Here is a 22,286-nt window from a genome sequence, read left to right as displayed (position 1 = left end):
TTTTCTCACTTTAAATGTTAATTACTGTGGCCAATAAGATTCATGTAGATATTGCTGTGCAACATTTCTGAAGACATTTTGGGCACTGCCGCATAAAATATATTCCATTTTTCTAGCTTTCCATACCCAATTTCTAATATGCAGTTTTCCAAGTTTTGTTGTGTCATGATAACCTAGACACAGAAAAAAGAACCATACCTGCTGAGAGAGGTCAGGTTGAGAATACTGGCATCTGTAACCACTGGCAGCTGCAGGTCTGGAGTCAAGGATCTCTGTGGTGAGGGGCTTTGTGTTGCTGTTCGTGAGAAAGGTTGGGTTGGATCTAGCAAAGAGCTTCTACTGGCTCCTGCCAAATCTCTGGCTGGCTCAGAATCTGCAGGATGGGCTGGGGATGCAGAAGGTGCTGTAGATGTGATCCAGTCTGGACTGATTTGGTGTTGGTGTGCGTGAGTATGCTGGAATTTTTGCGTGAGTGTGTGCTGTGTTTGCTGGGTGTGTGAGGGTGTGTGTGCAGGAAGAAGGGAGCTGCGAAGCTGGTGTTTGGGTGGAGTGGGATCTCCCAGTAGTTGTAGCAGGCCTCCCTCTCTCTGCTCTGGCATTCTGAACTGGCGCTCGTATGTCTGGGAGCAAAAGAAAAAGAGAAACAAAGACTGGTTACTACATAGAAACTGCAATCACAAGACAGTTTTATATAGCCACAGGGATAGACAAATGATATGATGATGACAATGTAATCATAAAACTATGACAACTCCATTTCCTGTCTTCACAACATCAGTCTATCTTCACAGAGATAATCCATATACAGCACAACTTTCAGTTATGCATACACTATCATTTTAGTTGCACAGATCAGATCAGTGATTTGTTGTGCTCTAATATGACATTCTTCTCTTTTCACAGCAAAACTGAGGTTTTTAATACATCTTGTGTGCATGAGCAAACAGTGTGCAACAAAACAAAAGGCTTGTTTACAGAGCAATTAAATTCCTGTGGCAAGGATGTAGCATGCTGTGAGAGCTGGAGGGATGGAGTTGGGGATGTCTGAATACACACAGTAATAAACACAGTAGCCAAGCTCAGCTGTGTCCTTATTTACTATATATCATCTTTATTTTGTTGACAGTTCTTCTGTGCTGCTCACAACTGTAACTTACGTCACACCGTCAACAACATGCCTTAAACAATATACGTCCTGAAACTATGGTGCAATTTCTCTTTTTTTTTTTTTTGCAATGAAGCTACAAATCTGCAGTCAGTCTTTACTCAATGCCCAGTTTACATTTACCCATGTCAATCTGAACATGCAAAAGCTTGAGAAATTATCAACATATCAGACAACGTAATGCTGCTTAATGTATCACTGCTGCATAATCAGTGTACTGTTGGAAGATGAGAAATAGAGCAGCGGATGGCCTTTGTGGTTTAGCCTGTTATTAACAGACTCAGTATGATGCAACAAGACACTGTTCTGCTGCGCTGCAGGGAGATGTAACCTAACCACAGGCCTGCCTCTCAGCATGTACACACAGGCGTGCAAGTGTACACGCACACACTTGTATAGAGTAGATGTACACTTTTAAATGTTTTACAAAATCCTGTCTTCCTACATATGTAGCACAAAATGCGCCTTGCCACATGATAAGCTCTTGCTTTTTGAAGATATACATAGACACACCACTTCCACAATAATGAAACAAGTAACACATTCTTTTGACAATTTGCATAAACAAGTGCCTCATCTCTTCTTTCACCCTGCTAATCTCCTCTTCTGCCCTCATCTCCTACACTCTTTCTTCCGCCGTATCTATTGTCAGCAGTCAAGCAGTGTCACTCATTTTGTTTCAACGCTCATTGCTGAAGCTGTTTAGTGGCCAAGCACAAGCTCCACAAAGTCACAAGTACAAAAATGCACAGCAACACTGAGTAGCGCAACGCTCATGGATGAAAACACACCTTGCCCATATGCAAGCGAACATTGAACAGTGTAAATGATTAACAAAGCCAGCAAATGCGCACGCACACACTCTCATTTATCTCCTGAACGTGCTGCTACGGTATCCTTTCAGCTGTGAGGCGTACGTGTGTGTGTACACGGTGACACTGGAGAAGAGATGCTGCGAGTCCACAGAGGGATAAGATGACAGACATCTGATACACACTTGCTTTCTCATTTAACCTGTCCTAGAATACCTGCTGTTTCAGGTTAAAGGAGGGCACAGAGAAAGAGACAGACGGGATGATAGGGTGGTTAGACAGACAGACTAACAAACACACACACACACACACACACACACACACACACACACACACACACACACACACACACACACACACACACACACACACACACACACACATATACAATGTATTGTCCCCACTGACCACAAAGCAACCACAGATAGATAATAGAGAGGAAGCATGGGCACCTTTCCTACCCAAGATAGGAGAGCAAAAGAGCAGAAAAAATAGAAATAAGGAGAGGCACCCCCACCCCACCCCACCCCACCCACCCCTTTTTTCTGGTTGAGGCTGGGTTATTGGCACCAGTTCAGCTTTTTGTTCTTAGTTTCCTCCCTTTCACCACCCTCTCGTCATCTCCCTTCCTCTATGCCTCTTGTACTCCATGAAGCATTTCCAGGGAAATACAAGCACCATCTAAGCAAATATAAATAGTGGTCATAGGGACTGAGGTACTCCTATGGTGGTTGTAGTCAAACCAGTGTGAAAAGAACTCATTATTCACTGTCCTTTCCTTTTCCAGAATAAGTCAGCCTCGGTCACTCAAGCAACTTGACAAGTTTTCATTTGACGATTACTCAAAATGAATATACCTACTGTGCACTTTTCACTTGCAGTGCATGCTTTGCATTGACCTTTTACCAACGTATTGGAGGTCCTTATCGTGCACTGTAAAACTCTGCAAGTCTGCATGGCTACACGGATACCACAGAAAAACATTGCTGTACCTGATGAATTAGTTCTGATCCATTATTGTTCATAACACTGCCAGCTGAGCGAACGAGCCGTCTTCTCCCTGTGTTACTGCTGCCCTGCAGCAGGGGGCAGTGGTCAGGAAATCAGCAAAGGCATGGACTCTGACCCCTTGTGCAGTTCACAAGCACAAGAACTGTGAGGCTTCAACCTTTTACACAGTCCTCCTTCTGATCTTCTTCCCAACTGATCAAATGAAGATAAGGTTAAAGACCAGCACAAAACAAAACCCAAAGCATGTTTAGGTCTCAGCTCATCTGACACACTCGCCCTCCCTCTGGGCTGTGTTCAGGTCTGCTCTCTCTTCCTCTAGGTCAGCAATGTAGCGACATGGATTCAGTTGCACAAAGGCTGCCTGACACCTGAATGCAGGCAGATATGGAGCCACACATTCCTTTCCAGTGGTGATGTAACCATCAGATAAGGTCAGAGCGCAGCAGAGCAGGTCATGGATAATATATGACTAAGTGCTGCAATCACCCAACTGAAAGGCACTTTGCAAATGAGTCAGCATATATTTACTGACAAATATGTGTGTGTGTGTTGTAAAAAACTGATATGTGGATGTAAAACATTTCATCCGTCAGTTCCCCCGGTCTGATGCCCCTCCTGTCCTGTCCTTTCCTCTGCTACAGGCCTCTCATGTTGAATAATCTGAAACTCGCGAGTGGAACTTGTCCCTCATAGCGAACTGGCTGCACTACTGGGAAAGAACACCCTCAACAGGCACACCCAAAATCTCCCAACGCACCGCACACACACACACAGACACGCACACACATAGACACATACAGGAGCAAACATATACACAAACTCCATGCAGGCACGCACAGACGCACACAAACACGTTGCCCTTCAAATAGTTTTTCGCAGCCTTTTATTTGGCTGCACGCCCGGTGGTTAGAGTGTTTCATTTTTCCCTGTGTATGGAACTGGGCAGCTGTCCAGACAGACACACAAAGAGAGAGAGAGAGAGAGAGAGAGAGAGAGAGAGAGAGAGAGAGAGAGAGAGAGAGAGAGAGGCACAGAGAGACAGAGAGGGAGGGGGGGTTACTAAAAGAATGAGAGCGGCAGAGAGGGGGGAGGAAGGAGAGGACCAGCAGAAAAACAAGAAGAGAGGTGCCTAGACTCGTTTACAACCAGTTCCCTCTGAAACCTTATGATTGATATGATCCCCTCTTTCCTGTCTCCCTGCCTCACCTTGTCACACTCTCTACCACGCTGTCTCCCTCTGTGGCCTCGTGCACTGTCTCCCCCCTCCTGGCTCCCCCACCCTCCTCTCCTCGTCTTTTTCTTCTTCTCTTCTTTTTTTTTTTTTTGGAGCTGACCATTCTCCTCCTGTGGGAACTACCACCCCCAACTCACCCCCTCACCCCGCTTCTCTCCAGCTTCCCATTCAGAGCGCTGCTTCCCTCTGATCTGTGTTTCTGACAGCTCTGCACACACACAGACACACACACACAGACACACACACACACACAGATCCTCTGCAAACAAACACCATGAATACTAACAGGGCTTTGTATCCACAGCACTTAAAAACTGGGGGAGAAAGAGGCGGGTGGTGGTGGTGGTGGTGGTGGTGGTGGTGGTGGTGGTGGTGGTGGTGGTGGTGGTGGAGGGTGGGAGGGTAGAGAAAAGGAGGGAAAAGCGATGGAGGAGAAAAGAGGAGCTGTGGCACTGTGTTGATCTTGTGGCCACTCTCATAGACCTCCCCCCCGACTCCCTCCCTGCCAACCCTCCCCTGTTTCTTGTTCTCTCGTTCTTCCCACCAGTTCTCCCGGGAATAAAGACTTCCATTCATGCGCCTGAGGAGACCCACAGCAGGGGAGAGAAAAGAGGGAGGAGAAAGGGGAGGAAAGAGGAGGGGTTGTCAAGGTGGGACAGTTTGTGGGGATCACTGGGATCGGGCCCACTGCCTAAAACTGTGTGTATGTGTGTCCTGTATGTCTGTTTTCACTCAGCATGTGCCGCTGTACCCGGGCGCTTCGCTATCTCAGATCTGGTGGCATCTGTGCCAGACAAAGCATCTTCTGGGAAAGTTGGGTGGGAAAGTTTGGAAATTGGGCCTTCATTCAAGCTTTCCACTCCTGGGCTAATGGTGCAATTCCAAAACTATGCGTGCAGCATGCAGCCACAGCAGTAGGGAGCAAAAAAAAAAAAAAGATGTTGATTATTCGGTTCAAAAACTCACTTTTTCTGCTGCATATTCTTCCCTTGGTGTTGTTGTGTTCCCTCCCTGCTGCGCATGATCAAACATTCCATCTACAGTACATTCGTCCTTTAGATAGCTGTAAAGCACAAGCCAGATTTAAGGCACAGCAGTAGGTCTCAAGTAAAATGTTCCCTCCTACGTCCACAGCAGTAATCCCTCAGATTGGAGTGCTCCTAAAGATAGCAGCGAAACACCAGAGTCTCCTTGTCACACTCTCTTCAGACACGCTCAGAAGTAGATGACTCAATTTGAACAAAAGCCCATGATTGGCTGAACCGAAGCATGTTATTACGGTGCAATTGGAGGTTTTCACCCGCTCAGTAATGGCAGACACATTTACATGCTACACAAAGTTTACATCTAATCCCCGCTATTAGCATTAATGGTGTGTGCAGGCGTATGTGGCTCTTGCCTGTGAATAGCACTAAGACCTGAGAGTTTTTTCATAGTGATTATTACAGTGATTAGCTGGCAATTGCTCCTTTCAGGGACATGGCCGAACTTCCAGTGACAGCGCATACACTCATCACAAAGAAAATGTACAGAGACAGGGCACACAGGCACATATGCATGCTACTTATTTATGTGAACAGGTCTCACACTGGTTTGAATGGTTCATGTCTAGACAGACTGCTATTTAATCAGTGCATCTAAATTACACACCAATACAAACACGTGCGCAATATAAAACCAACAGAATGTGTCGTTGACTGTACTCTGTTCACCATATGACCCAATCATACCACTTCTGTACAACAGGAAACAATTAACAGCCAATGAGCTGCTCTAAATCCTAAGGGATGACTTCCTGTGTGGAATGATGGGTAATTCAAGACAGAAGCTGTGCTGAGATTAAACACTTCCTCTCTGGCTAACAGCGGTCTGTAATGTCAAAAGTCCCACTTGCTGATCAGTTAGTCAAAAACATTGCAGTGTCTGGTCACAACCACATCATCTGTATTTTCCTGCTCAGCTTAGGACTTGAGAACTTGTCACTCTTTACCATATAATGATCTACCACACAAAAAATTCAGTTTATTTTTCTTTTTGACAAAGCAACGCAAAAGAAATGCAAGTTACATTAGAAAAGTGAAAATGAGGTTGAATTAACTTTATTTGTATTTTCTGTGTTTGAAAGTATTTTTGAACAAAAACATAAAAGCAGCATGCAAATGGTCTTTTTTTCTGACTTGGAAAAAAAGTTGAGAAAAACATCTGATTTCTATCGTGGGCAGAAAAGATTGACTTAATTGTGCACATAAAGTTTTTAAGTAAGTTTGTGGTATGACAGACAATCTGCCACAGAATGCCACCACTCGATTTTCAAGCATTTCTCAATCAGCATCAAAAGCCTTCTTCGCTCTTTGTGCTGCAGATGTGTGGCACGATGTGATACAAATGTTGAACAGACTTGTGATTCCTGATCTATAACCCCTCTCTCAGTCTGCCCATTATCATTTCCAATACAGTGCATACTTGGCTGCTTGATGATTTCCATTCTGTTGCAGAGATGACAAGTGTATGAAGAACAAATACTTATCCTCCTATGTTTAAAAGAATGGCTAAAATTTTGCAAAATGTTACATGCTCCTTTTAAACTTTTGTTCAGTACATACAATGCACAGCAAAGAGCTGATGGGAAATGACAGGAGACGATAAGGGAATGATGCACAACAAAAGTTCTCCGTCACCGTAAACTTCCTCCACACAAGGATGTCCTAAAGACTCAACTATTTTATCACTTGCTCCAGTCATTTATCAAGAAAAAATGTCCAAACTTGTGGAACACTTTTCTCAATTGTTTATCAGTTGAACAAATCTTGGACTGTTGGTTGGACTAAAAAGAAATTTGATGTTGCCTTGAGCTATTTGAAATTGTGCTGTCCACTTTTCCTGACGTTCTGACATTTTAGTCTGAACAGTTAATTATATAATCATAACAATAATAAACATATTAGTCAACAACAAAAATAACCATTAACACTACATCAGAACAAAACTCTTTTCCAGCAAGTGCAAACAACTGTTACTGTAAAAATGACTATGTCCTGAAGCGCACTCTGATGTCTGGCGCTCCAAGTTTGAAGTTTGTAAAGTAACAGTTTCACAACTCGGTCTACGCGTTTCTGTAAGCATCTAAAGTCCTCATATGATCTCCAGCTTGGAGGAGAGCGAGGGGGAGAAGGACGGAGTTAGAGAGCCGCTGTAATGACATCCTCGGTGACAGGGAGAATGGGCAAAGTGAGACACAATAGTCTTAACCAATCAGACTGCCTGCCTCCCCTCAGGCCCCCTCTCACCAACAATAACGCCTTTGTGTGAGGCTGCACTCCACTCGTGCGTTCACATGCACACACACACACACACACACACACACACACACACACACACACACACACACACACACACACACACACACACACACACACACACACACACACACACACACACACACACACACACACAGACCAAAGCACAGCATCCTACACTTTCTCAGACAGCCACAAAGAGAAGTGGGTGAAGGAGAGCAGCACATCTAGAGCTGCATCAGTGCGTACACAACTTTGCCAGAATTAGAGTGTGTGTACTTTGGCGAACAACCTGGCTCTCTGTGTGTGTGTGTGTGTGTGTGTGTGTGTGTGTGTGTGTTTGTGTGTTTGCTTCCAGGCCCGGGCACATGACTGCAGCTGCCCCCTCGCTCCCTCGTCTAAAGCAGCACCCCTCCTTGCTGTAGGTGAGAGGTCACACGGAGTGGCATTCCTCTCGGCCTGAGAGCGAGCGAGCATTACACCGAGCAGAGGGGGTAGATAGCGAGATAGAGAGAGTGGGACTGAGTGGGGCAGAATACACCAGGGTCAAAACGCAACAGAGCAGGGCAGGTAAAAGATGAGGAGCGCAGGGCGTTCGCCAGTGTGTATCTGTGTGCGCATGTGAGCATATGTCTGTGTGTGCTGAAATGGACCAGTAAACAGAAGACCCTTGTGGCTCTTTGCTGCTTCATAAACACAGCTGTTTGTTTAGCCTGAGCCGCCCCGAGGGACAGACACGCAGACAGAAGGACAGGCAGACACATTTATATCATTTATTCATGTCTGCATCCACGCTAAAGAGACAACCGGCATAAATAAACAGCGGAACTGCGGCGAGATTATTTTTACAAAGCCGGGTGCAAAGACATGAAAAGCAGCAGGGGACTGGGCAGGATGACGCGAGAGGAAGAAAAAACAACAAAAAAAAACACGTTCTGATCGAGGCGGGCCTAGATGCTTTTTAATGACTTGTATGATTAAGTGTTTTCAGTGCAAATGTGGCTAGTATGCTTTCAGTCCAACTAAATAAAAACATTACAGTAGTCAAGTGTCATGTTAATAAAGCTACAGAAGTGAATATGAAGCCCTAAAAATAAAAGACATATAAATAAAAGACGAAAGAAGATGTATATTTGAGTGCTGGACACCGTCCCTACACACACACAGACACACACAAACACACACACACACACACCCCTTCTGTCGGGCACATCCCAGACAGCTGATGGGGCCATCAGATTTCACTGACAAACACACTTGTGCTTAAAGTGAGACATAGTGAAAGTCAATACTCTGCGCCTGCTTCTCCTCTTCTTCTGCAGCTAAACATCAGCCTCTATCCCTGCTGGACCTCCTCTCAAAACCACAGAATCCATCCCTCCTCACACACACACACACACACACACACACACACACAGAGACTAACCGCAGAGGGAGAGGCATCATGGAGCCACACTAACAAAGCGACCACCATGAACACATGATGCTGTGACTCAACATCATCCATGACCACAGAAGACATCAAACATGGCCGCGCTCCAGATCGTCCCCACATTTAAAGTGAGTCAGAGTCAAGCGTTGTCCAGAAACCAAATTCAGGCCTGTATGTTTTCTGTGGGGTTTAGTCTTGATTAATACATGCAGAAAACTCCACTAACCACGTTTTGTGTAATTTTTTACTGTTGAGTACTTAAATTATTATCAGCTCTAAGCCACATTGAGAGTCATTTTATTTCTAAAAGCTGAAACTTGCACACTATTGACAATACTAAATGCCTTCATGTTCATTGCTAGCCGCTCCCTGACTGAGCCACTGACATTTCTCTAAATGCAAGTAGCTGCCTCAGGTCTTTATTAAAATGTACCTTGAGCAAGACTGGCCATTATGCTCAGCCTACATCTGCCATGAAGAGGAACAGAAACCCACTGGGACTGGACACAATAGTGAATGAATAGGGCTTGACCTTTGGGACGGATTGAGAAGATGGTATGTGTGTGTCTGATTGAGAAATTAGCTACAGTTCCAACCAAATGGTCAACACAAATATACACACACACACACACACACACACACACACACACACACACACACACACACACACACACACACACACACACACACACACCAAATCCAGCCCTGAGGGTAAGAAAGCAAAGGCCAGACTCCAGTTGTCTCAACCCTGACCCGCTCGCACAAACAAACAATGCAGCACACACACACACACACACGGAGACACACACACAGACACTGAGGCTTACACAACTGTGGCGTTCAGCTATCACCTCCACTTTTGAATGTCCAGCAGGGTCATAGGTCATCTCTTCTCCTGCCAGCCTCCTGCACTCCTTTGTGTGGCATTGTGTGTGTGTGTGTGTGTGTGTGTGTGTGTGTGTGTGTGTGTGTGTGTGTGTGTGTGTGCGCGTGTGTGTGTGAGCATGTACATGTGCTCACTGGGAGTGACCTTGCAGAGTCATTCATTGTGGATCTGCTGCAGCACCAGCACTACTGCAGAGCTAATTGGGCAGCAGTCTAGCTTAGTGCATTGTTGGGTGTGTATGTTTGTGTATTAACTATTACTCACGTCGTAGAGACACAAATCAGTTCAGACAGTCAGCATGCAGGGATTCGCCCCAGTTTTGATGAAAAAAGCAAGCCTTCATAATTTCAACCATTTAATTTTAGTATGAAGACATGGTTTAGGATTGGATTAGGGTTAGGTTAAAGAGAAGAGTCAGTGTAGTATTTATGTCTAGCATCTCCAGGAAATTAATTTAATCAATGTAATGTCCTCTGAAGTGTTGGAAATCACACTGTGTGCAAGTGTGTGTGTCTGGTGGAAGAAAGACAGATGAACAGATTGTGTTTTGTCTGGACTTTCTTAAGATTTGAGAGATACTCAAGAGCAGATCAGAGGTTAGATACGAAGGATTCGTGGATGTGTGTGTGTGTGTGTGTGTGTGTGTGTGTGTGTGTGTGTGTGTGTGTGTGTGTGTGTGTGTGTGTGTCAGTGTGGGTGTCGGTGTGTGTTTCAAGTGTGCACAGGGTGTGTATGGGGGTCAGACACAGATGGACAGCTGGTGTTTCAGCGGTGCTAAATCACTCACCCCTCCCCAGCATGCAAGCCCACATGCACACAAACACACACACACACACACACACACATATTCACATGTCCCATCCCCCATCTACTACAGGGAAACGCCCCTTAAAGCATTCCCAGTTCATACTCTCAAAGACTGCACACTGAAGACACACACATGCACACAGATACCAAAATAAAAGGCTGCTTCTTTTTTACCACATTGACAGACACCAGAAAAAGTCTAATATGACAGTTTGGTCAGGCCATATTAGAGGTGATCATTCATGTTTATACATATTCATACATCCGTCAAGGACTGCTCTCTGTGGGTAAGCACGGTGCTTCACACACACAAGCTGACACACACACACACACACACACACACACACATGCTCCTATTTTATGAGCTCATCAAGTCCCTCAGGTCACCAACCGCCATTTCAGCCAGGGATAAAAAAAAACTCACATCAAAAGACTAACCATTTCACACACGCACATGCACGCGTCGCATGCACACACACTTGGCGTGGCAACTGTGGCAGCATTAATTTCCTTGTGAATGCACTTGACTAACACATAATAATCCCAAACACTGCTGGGAGACCACCAAGCAACAACACACACACATAGCCAGGAGGACCACCAAGCAGAGGGGCTGTCAAGACAAGATAAGTGTGTGTCTAGCGTCAGGCTTTCGCATGCACCCCGCTAATAAACACACACGGAAGCGCACACACGCACACAACAACAACAACACACAGCCTGGCCTGGACTCCTGAAAAAGCTCTGGCTTATCTCTCCCCACAGATAGTGAAATGGATTAAGAGCCACATTTGGCACGTCCAGGGAACTGGACAGATAACCAGGAAAACACTCTCTCTAACTGCAATCACTGCTCAACATGATTTGTGTGTGTGTTTGTGCATGTGTGGAAGAGACAGAGACAGCGTGTGGATTCGTTTTAGCTTGCGTTTGCTTCCCCATGTGAAGGCATCAGACCGATAACTGCGCGTCCGTGCGTTTGCGTGCACGAGGGCATGTGCGTCTGGAGGAGTGATGCAGCGGTTGACCCAGGACCCGATCCATTAAAACACGCACATTCATCTTCCAAACGCTCGCAGCGTGGCCAGACAAAGGGATATGTGTGAGAGGACGTTCAGCATGTGTGTGATGTCAGCTGGAGACAGAGAAGGGGAGCCCATCATATCCCGTTAATGTGTGTGTGGGTCTGTCCTCTGACACAAAGCGCTTGCTCATTGACTCCTCTGGTTACAGATGCCTGCTCTGAAGATGACAGCGGGGCGAGATTCCCTTTAACATGGGGGAAATTACATCTTTTGCTCTTCTCTTGTTCACTCATTCACAACTCCCTGAGTAGTTTACGCTATTGTCAGCAGCCAATAAATTCATGTCATTATGTGTCATCACTGACAGGTGCAGAGTCACATGACTATAACTTCTGAATCTATGAAATGTGGGATTATCCATTGCCAGGGATGCTGCTGTTCTTCCATCAATTTTGGATGGAATTACATAGCACATACATTTTATACTCCAAATTTGGACACTGTGGGAGGTAAAATCATCACTCTATAGTAAATAAGGCGTGATTTCATACACAGCCTTTGTTTACATCCATACATTTTCTAACATTAGGTAATTCCCTGCTACTACTGTTGAATTAGTCAGTTGTGAGCTTTTACATAACCCCTATTTACATCTTCTCACATCCTATTACACTGTTTGATGCTGCAGCATTCAATGCCAATTTTCTCACATGAATAACATAAAAAGTGAAATGTTAGAGAAGGAAAAAGTTCTGACAGCTGAATCGGAATTTGCTCCAAAATAAAAGGCACCATTTCCATGTCTTTCTTTGCACCATTCTACATGTTTGCCTTCTTATCTGTCTGTCTGTCTTTCCCCTTCCCTGTCTATTAGAGTCAAATCTCTGTCTTAATGGGCGTCTATTGTATCCTGCCTCTCCCCCTCCTCTATTCACCACACGCACATACACACTCCCTCTGAGGGGGCCCCTTAACCAGGCTCTCCATATGCCTGACCCCCACCTCCTTTCTCCTCCTCCTCCGTTTTCCACAACCCCCTTCTTCTCCTGTCCCCCCTTCTCCTGCTCACACTCTGGCTTCTGCTCTGCTGCTGCTGCTCTGCTGCTGCCCCACACTGCCATCTGCTACAAGACAACAGAGAGTGAAAGAGGGAGGAAGAGGATGGGAAGAGTGATGGGAAAAAAGGAGCGCGTGAAAAGAGGGGAAGACGCGAGGGGAAGAAAAGACGGAGGAGGAAAAGTGTGGAAAGAGAGGCAAAAAAGATAAAGAGAGAAAAGCGGGAAACGAGTGGATGTGGACACAATACAACAGAGCAGAGAGGCTGTCCATCTGCTCCCCCCTCCTCACCTCCCCTCCCCTCCTGACACACAGCCTCACATACACCACAAAGAGAGTATTTAACCTCAACACACACACACACACACACACACACACAGAAAGAGAGGGAGACAGCAAGCAGCCCAGCCTCTCTCTTTAACCCGTTCCTCTCCACTGAGCCTGCCTGTATTACACCCTTGGGGTGGCAGGTGATGGGTAGATGGAGGGAAAAGGATGTAGGGGCAAGCAGGGGGAAGAGGGGTGGGTTGGGGTGGGGTGGGGGGAGGGGGGTGATTGAGGGACAGAGCGTAGGGGATGAAGGGCTGAAACTGATCTGAATCAACACCAACACATCCTCCCCTCCTCCCCAAACCTCAAACCTCAATAGAGACCAGCTTGCTGCCCCTGTCACTATGACAACCTCTGTCAATCATACTGTAGCAGTGGGCTTCCCAATGGGGGCCGATGGCGCTAGATTAGGAATAGCTGCTCAAACATCAGAGCGCCAGGCTCAGTTCGCTCGGCTTACTAATGGATATAAACACTGACATTTTCCAGTGGTAAACATGCCTTCTCATACTTTATTTACAGGAAAGTGGCAGCAGATCAGACTGTCTACTTTGTGGTGAGAATACACATCCTGCAGACAACTGGCTGAATTTCTGGTGTTAAAATCTGCCAATGACAAAGCAACAACCATAAATTTTTCTTCCAAGCCAATGTTCCAATTGTTTGAAAACCCTAGCAGACATAAATATAGAGCAATGGTTCCCAAATTTCTTGGCTATGAATCTTCATGCAACCGCTTGTCACCAGCTGTAAATGTCTACAATCAACCCGAAAGCTCCTGGAGAACTAAAATTATCCAGTAAGAAGGAACTGAGATTAGAGGGAAGTCTGAAAAAAGATGAACCCTTTTGGATTTATCTTTATATCCCCCAAGTTTGGAAACTGTAATGAAACGTGCAGCATATCTGTATCCAGCTGGCTTCATGAGACGACGGGGTGCAGATCCTAATTGGCAGAATGTATTTCCTTTCATTACCTGATTTTCGAGACCTCATCTTTTTGAGAAAATGAGAAGAGATTTTCTGTATAAAAGGGGCGTTTTTTGCATGAGTTGCTTGCCATGCGGAAAATTCCCTCAGTAAGAAACCCTTTGATGATGCATCAAGCCCCTCTTGAACGCTGACCCAAAGCTGAGTGGAGAGAAAGCTGACCGTGCAAGACGAGGCTATTGGTACAAATAACCCACAAGCGGCCCCATTAGCTCACGAGCCCCTTGAATTTTGAGTCGAATCCACAAGAACAACACAACAAAACACGAGCCAGCATCATGTTGACAACATGACGCCTTTACTCCTGCTGGGCCTGTTGAGCTCAGTGACATGGAGATGGCTGTCAGGTCTGGACACACACACCACTGTGTAGGTCAACACACACTGCAAACACTCGATTCCCCCAAGGACCTGTACATACACAGTGTGACACACAGCGAACACCAGTATAGTGTGTAAAGGGTGTGATGGAGGCAGGAGGGGGGTGAAGGCAGTGACCTACCAGCCGATTTCATTAAAGGAGAGGAGAGGAGAGAGGAAAGGCCTCTGTGTATATGACCACAAATGGAGAGAGCAGACACCAGCTGTCACTTGCTTATGTCAGCCCTATTCTCAGCTTGTATGTGAGTGTGTGTTGTGTATGCGTGTCACTGTGTGATCTCAGTTAGACCGGTTTCAATTACGGAGCAAACTTTGACCCCGTGTAACCAAGCCGGGAAAGGAGCTACTGAGAAAGGTACAGAAAGAGGTGGAGTGTATGAGAACGGCCGACTCAGAGATGTGGAGACAAACAGAAGCAGGTTTTCACTCAGTGGAAACTCAAACTCAAGAGGACTTTCTTGGCTTACCCTTTTTCTGGGGGGTCCTCGTTCTTCATCCTTTGGGCCCCGCCCTGCTCCGGCCCCGCCTCCCGTTCGTCCCTGCCGCCCCCCTTTGCCCTCTCCCATCGGAGGCCTGATGGTCATCCTGATCTCAGGTGGGCAAATGTAGTTCTCAAGACTCTTGGGGGGCTTCTTGGTGCGCTTGGTGGTCTGTATCTTCAGCTTTAGACTTCCCTCCTGGAAACTTGCTTCCTTGATGGAGAACTCCTGTTCCTCCATAAGCCCCTCCCCCTGCTCCTCTAGCCCCTCCCCTTCGCTGATGGCACCGTTAATCACATCATCACCGCGCACCAACCCGGTGCTTCCTGCTCCTTCTTGGTCCTCTTCATTTGGCCCCGCCCTACCTCCCTTAAGGTCCGCCTCTTTGGGTCGGGCTGAGCCAACCAGATCCCTTGGCTCCATCCACGCTCCCGCCAGAGCCAGTCAGGATGGGGGAAGCTGTGGCAGCCAGCCAATAGGAAGATAGAGAGCAGTAGTCTGTCGGGCTGGTTGGTTGTTGTCAATCAGCTACTGGGGTTGGCTTGGTTGTCCCACAGGAACACAGCGAAGCCAGGGACAGTCTGTGGAAAGAGCAGGTGAATGACATGATTAGCGAAAAAAGGGGAGAATAAAACCCGTCCTGTCATCACCATAGCTTCCATTCCATTGCTAGCTCTCAGCACAGGCCTGTCTGCTGTCATCAACATCACTGCCTGCCTGTTAAGTATGAAGACAAACACACAAGCTCATCACAGAGCTGCAGAGGCATGCTGCCAGCCTCTCATTTGCATTTTGTACCTCGCATAAACAAACTCATTTTTTGACACCCACTACCATTTTACTTTGCTCTCTTTCGCTGTTCCTTTCTTCACTCACTCTTTGCTAAATCTTCTCTTGCTCCCTTCTGCACTAATTCTATCCCCACTACAGATCTGAAGCGGAGCCACGCAGATAAGAGAGTGATCAGTGCAAAATAAGACATTCCTCTTCTCTGCTCTAAAACCAGGCTGAAGTTAGCCTGAGGACACAAGACAGAAAAAAGTGAACGAAGCTGACTTCTGTTTTTTTTTTCCTTTTCACCAGAGCAGAGAAGGAGGGAGGGAATCACACAGGGGGAAAAGTAGAGAAAGACGGAGGGAAGGAATCTAAATTCTTTCCCCAGATGTGGTTTACGAGCTGGTCTGGAAAAACCAGCGTCTGAACTGTTTTACACACGCATGCAGCAGCATTGCAACACACATGCATGAACAAAAAGCCATACACTTATGCACATAAATACACAACCAAATGACAATGCTGCTGTCAGAGAGTACACTCCTGCACCCCTGCTGTTATTTCTGCTCTCTAGAGAAAAGGTTGTGGTCACCATTTCTCAGAGAATTTAAGGTTCGCTGGTTCGGATCATTGCACATGCAGGCATAGATCTATATTACATACATACATACATACACACACACACACACACACATGCACTTACACAGACCTACTTACATGCAGCCGTATACACAGAAAGCAACCAAAACAAACACTGGACTACCCTTCTCACTACAGCTCCAGGGAATCCCATCAGTCAATATGACACTAGGCATGACTGAGCTAGAAGTGGGGAATGCTGTCTCACACTCTGAGCTTAGGCTGACACCATTTACACTGATGTGAACCCAGACTAGACCACTACCTGTGGACATGACTCAAGAAAATCCTTCCTGCTCGCTGCACGCTTACCTGACCAGTTCACAGCACATTCCTACAATTAGCTGCAACCCTCCACTCGCTGACTTGTTTACTGCTGGCATTTTACACGATCTGTATGTGTTTTCCCAGTGTGCGCTCCTGTACCAGTTCACACTACTGTACAATCAGCTGATCCCCATCATAATACCTAACAGGCCTTGCAGCACATGCTTACAGTGTGATTGAATAATCATAATCCACAGTGGTATTCCAGCAAACTTGTCAGTGTAAAACTGCACACACAGTGTCCAGCCCTGAGGTTCAAGTCAATGCTTGGGTCATTTTTTCTTCTCTGTGCCCTAGATTAAATGCAAATGAAAAGACATGTTTCTACAAACCCTCTCTTTAGCTGTAAAGTTTGCCAATCTGAAACCACTTATAAGGGTTGTTGATGTAGGTCCTGGTTACTCAATGGTGGTTTAGTATTTAAAAAAACACAAAACTTCAAGGACTGTAACAGCGGTTTTGCATGTTTGAGCTTATGAACTCCAAATTGCTTATACTTATTCCGTTAGACTACCAAAATTTTCCAAAGCATACTAATGCACTTTCAGATTGATGTTCTTCACTGTAAGTCACTGACTGCGGCATGAAATGGAGCTTGTTTAGGACTTTACTCTATTTTATTTGTGCATACTTTGGTGATACATTTTGGCAGAAGTATTTCTCTGAGAATTATTCCTTGTTAATGCTTTTAACAAATTTATTGAAGTGAAGATTTTAAACATAGCTGCTCAACAGCAGCCTATTTAAGGGAAAAATGCACCCAATTCCCATTATCCTTTTCAAAAAGGCATTTTCTTTTAGATTTGATTTCTCAACAACAAAGATTTCAAGTGCAAGTCTGAAATCCAGATGTCAGAGCCTCTTTAATTTAATTCTTCCACTAAAGAGAGCCTTAAGAACAGACCCTCCTCACTGTATAACCACGCAATGGCAAAAAATGGCAATCAATCAGTAACACTGATACATAAATAAAGGAGGGAAAATGCTCAGTATGATGGATTACCTATCTCAGGAGTGATTTTCATATCCCACTAAAATGAATAAAAACCACTGGCTGCCTGGAAGTTAGGAAATCATTCCAAAAGCTCAGAAACCACCATCATGGGCGTTCGATGACTTGCGAGTGTTCAAAGTCTTACAAGGCATAAGCAAAAGATGGTGAGTCCAGGCGCAGCCCCCGTCTGATCCTACAGTGCCCACATGACCCTGTTTGGGCCTTCAGGAGCCTCCCAGTCCCTAATGTCAGCTTGGTGACTCGCCTTAATGGCATGTGTGAAAGCCACCCTGGCCGTCATGTGACTGAGGACAATGACAGGAAAAAAAGACAGCTGCCAACCACAACATCACACACACACACACACACGCACACACACATACATACATGCACACACACTCAAAGAGAAACCCATCCACTTTGAATGGTGCTCTTATGGCGTAGTACCTCTTTCCGACTATCACCCGGTATGACAGCAAAATGGCATCATGCATTAGTACAATCTTCATTCTGGGCCATTACTGCATAAACTACTTAGCTGGGTCATGACTATTCCTCCTCCCTCCCTGCTCGGTGCCCTAAGCGGTGTTAGTTCTGTTACTGGCAGACAGGCTGAGAGTTTATGTAAGACTGACCCCTCCTCGGGCCTCCCTCACTTACTTAGCCTGAGCCACACTGTCTCCTCTCTCCACTCTCACTCTCTCTCTTAGACACACAAACACACTGATACACACACATACGCACCTCGACTAGCCTCAGACAGCAGGGTGATTGTGAGAGGCCAGACTCGCTGCATAAATAGCTTTATTATGTTCTCAAAACTGCCAGCGCTAACCAGCTTCCCTCTCAAATAGCATAAGGTCATTCCCTGGTGCTGGATGTGAAAGGCTGCGAATGAGACACTCGTCCAACGTTTTGCCTCGTACTTTTACCAACAATTATGATAAAGCATCGATAATGGAATACAGATGGAGACACCAGCGATGGTGAACGATGCAGACACGCAGACAAAACAAAGGTGGAAAGAGTCTGAGCGCCAATGAGAAACACACACAGAGGAGAGAGAGAGATGGCAGCAGAAACACAACCTTTTAAGGCTGCATACCCAGCAGCCCAGTGCCTGAGGTGGACTCACAAATAGCTCATACACACAGATGCACGCTCGCACATTCACACATCCACACGTCCACAAGCACACCAAACAGCCGTGTGATTGCACAAGGTGAAGGTTCTCTCCTTTTTTTCCCTCCTTGTTTTTGATGTGTGAGTGTAGTAGAATCATCCCTGGCTGCAGATGACTGTCTTAGTGAGATGATGAACATTGTCTGGCTGCCATTTTCATTTTTCACTTATCTCTTTTTGCTCTTTTGTTCGCCGCTTTGGTGAAGGGCAGTCGTACAAACCAATGCTTCTCGGATCCGAGGTTTCGTTGGAGACAAATCAAAAGGAATCGGTTCAACCTTCTAGTTCTCACAAAGTCCAGTGGGCACAAGCATGAGCTTTCAACCCGGATGGCTATTAGTGCTCAGCTTCAGAGGACAGCAAGGTGAAGTGAGCCATCGAGGTGCTTGTTCTGTTTGGTTTTTGAATTCCTATTTGGACATGAAATATAAAATACAGCGGTTTCTCTCGCGATTGGCACAAGCATGTGTTCGGCTACAGGGCAGCTAAAAGGACAATCATAAAATGCCATGTGTGGGACAGCCATAATTGAGAATGATGGCCTTCGAGCCACTTGGCGCAGCCCTGCACGCACACATCCTCTGGATGAGCCATATGCCAGGTAGCACTAAAACCATCCTCACCTAACTACCCCGCAGAAGCAGATGAATGTTAAACCATTTTAACTGCAGCAGAAGCCACAAAATGGCTGTCAGCAAAAACACCTCCCCTACTCCCCAACTGTCTTCCTCCTTCCCCTCACCTCACCCCCCCAACCTCTGTTCTCTCCCCTCTTCTCTGTGCTACCTCTTTCCTTTACCCTCCACCTCCCAGCCCTCCCCTCCCTCCTTCCCTCTTTCTGTGTGCTCTGCCAAAAGGTGCTCTAGTGCTGATATTCTGTTAAGAGAGCCTGCCAACAGTTAGATTTGTCCTTGGATCCCATTCACATTCCCTCCTTCCCCCCCTTTCTCTGTGATCCATTTCGACCCGAGGTATCCAGCCCAGAAGGGGATACACCTAATCGATTTCTCATGCTTTAATTTAAAAGTGGCATGGGCATCTCGTTACCCAACAGGGAGTATAATAGCATCGCTTCATACTTTTACGCCACAAAAAAATACTGCCAGGTTCGGGGGGGAGTTGAAACTGTTAACAAGACAAGATCGATGGTTCCATCTGAGTCCGAATCACCTCTATTATCCATCCCTCAACCTCATTTCTCTACACCTAGTCACGCACTTCTCTGACAGTTGCCCCTCTTCTCATGCCCTTGCTCTTCCTACCCTTTTTCCATTTCCACAACTTCATTCCCATACATCCAAGACACATGACCACGCACCTACACTTTACCTGACTCTTTTAGACTCCTCTGTTAATCTTCTGGTGCTTTGATCATACATGATGCTTCCTGGCACTTCTGACAGCACACAACCACTGACTTTCAGCTCTCACCTTCCTCCACACGACCAAAGCAAGGCATGCTGTTTCTGGCACCCACGTGAAACTGATCAGACACCGATAACCAGAATGGAACAGCGCTATCTTTCACCAAACCAAGCACAAACGTGCTGATGTTGAGGTTTATAGATAAATAAACCAAGGCAAGGCTGAGAGAGGAGACACTCCAAGCAGACTACTTTGACATGGCATCATGCACATGTGACATTTGCCTCCACCAGAACAAGCAGGAAAACCACTGAACTGACAACATTTTTTAAAAACACAGCTACATGTGACACGACCCATGACAGACTGAAAGAGCGAGGACCATCTGGCGGCTGCATGTCACAGGCTCTGATGCTATGTGATGGACTATCAATGTCAGTGGAGATGCAGGGGGTCCATCCGAGCAGAACAACGTGAACTCAGAGTGTGAACAGCAGTGGCTTGAGCTGCTCCTTGATCAGTGTAGTGGACACTTCATCCCATTGGCCTAATTAGTTGTTTTATCTCGAAGCCTCCTAATTACCAAGGCTCTGCACAATAGTAATGGACGGAGACTGAGTGGCACAGTGTTGTTTGGGGTGCCGTGTGTGCGTGATTGCGCGCGTAGTGCTGCGTGGAGTAGCTATGTGCGTGCGTGCATGTGTGTTTCGGTCGATTTTTTTTTTTTTTTGCGGGCATGTGACTACAAGCAATTGCACACACTTTCAAATCAACAGATCGCTAATCGACAGCATGCACACAGAGTGGAAATAGCGCACAGGAATAAAAAAAAGGGCAGGTTTCTAACATTAACACAGGCATGCAAACATTTACAGCAGAGGTGTATTCAGGTGTGGAATGTGGCCAGTCAACCGGGGCTACTTACCCATGTCTAATGTTGTCAAACACTCGGCTCGAACGCGTAAATATTTTATCAAGATCATTTACAATCCATTTGGACACATTTTACACAAGCGACGGATGGGATGACAGCCTCCTGGGGAGCTGTCAAACGGTGCCGGAATATATGTATATAGATATTTTTTGACAGAAAACCCCGAGGAAAATGGCGTCAACGGTGCTTTGGAAAGAGAGAGGGAGGGGGGGAGAAAAAAAGAGGAGAAAATAGGATTTGAAGCCGATCTGATGACAGAATCAAGGTAGCCGCACGGGGGGGAGGAAAGAAAAAAGAAAAAAAAAATCCAAATCGGAAACTTGGCGCTTGTGTCCAATTCCTCGCCAGATCTTCTTTTTTTTTTTCTTTTTTACTGGAGAGGCTCCGGGGCGGATTGACTCGTGTCGTGGTAGAAGCCACGGCGGTGCAGAGCGGCGCGTCTCCGGTGCCTTTTTTCTGCGGGATCGTTGGTCACTCGGGGAGCTGCGGGGCGCTGAGATCCCTCGCAAATCCGCTACTCGGCTGGTAGGGGAGGAGGAGAGGGGGAGGAGGAGGAGGAGGAGGAGGGGGAGTAGGACTATTACTGCAGTCAAAACAAGCCCGCATCCGACTACAAGCCCAAATCCAAGCTGGAGGTGGGGAGGCGGCGAAAATTTCAGCCACAAGACCCGCGCTTTCAGCCGTCAGTCCGGAGCATGAGGCGCTGGTTCAGGTTCGCTGTTTCGTCGCCGGTTGCACTGGATCTGTTTTTTTCTCTCTCTCTCTCTCTCTGCCTCTGTCTCTCTCTCAGTGCCTCTCTCTCTCTGCTTTTCCGATCGGTGAATGTCAGGTCCCGGAGCTTGGTGTCTGATAATGATCTCACCCAGCAGACTGAAGGCTCTGGCCGAGCGGAGCGCAGCCGAGCAGGAGGAGAGAGGAGGAGCGACATCGCCTCCCCCTGGCAGCAAACGAGCGCAGCGCTGCTCCTTCTCACCCCCAAAAAAACAAAACAAAAAAAACCTCCCTCCTCCTCTTTAATTCCCAGAGCCTCTCTCCTGTGGGACTGCTCATACATGCACGGTGTTATTTTAATGTAATGCAAATAGAGAAAGCAACATCTGGCAAAAAAAAGCACAGGCTTGTTGTTTTGACTGAGTCACCGCTGCAAGGAGAAGAGAGGTGTTTTTGC

General features: G+C 46.3%; 1 protein-coding gene across 2 annotated transcripts in view; it reads right to left on the bottom strand.

The window, feature by feature from the left end:
- setbp1 (SET binding protein 1) overlaps positions 1–21,988 on the bottom strand; it is a 34,852-nt gene extending 12,864 nt beyond the window's left edge. The window contains exons 1-3 of one of the 2 annotated variants that reach the window (XM_055011181.1): positions 21,110–21,988; positions 14,892–15,484; positions 199–620 (exon numbers count right to left, since the gene is read on the bottom strand). In XM_055011181.1, coding sequence (XP_054867156.1) covers positions 199–620; positions 14,892–15,326 — 857 coding nt within the window. In that variant the 5' untranslated portion in view covers positions 15,327–15,484; positions 21,110–21,988. Of the gene's footprint in view, positions 1–198; positions 621–5,188; positions 5,297–14,891; positions 15,485–21,109 lie in introns of those variants that run through there. The other variant, XM_055011182.1, reaches the window with a different exon arrangement.
- Between the last annotated feature and the right edge of the window lie 298 nt (positions 21,989–22,286).

The sequence above is a fragment of the Amphiprion ocellaris genome, chromosome 6 (assembly GCF_022539595.1).
Source record: "Amphiprion ocellaris isolate individual 3 ecotype Okinawa chromosome 6, ASM2253959v1, whole genome shotgun sequence".
NCBI classification, from domain to species: Eukaryota; Metazoa; Chordata; class Actinopteri; family Pomacentridae; genus Amphiprion; species Amphiprion ocellaris.
This window is presented reverse-complemented; position numbering and strand designations above follow the sequence as displayed.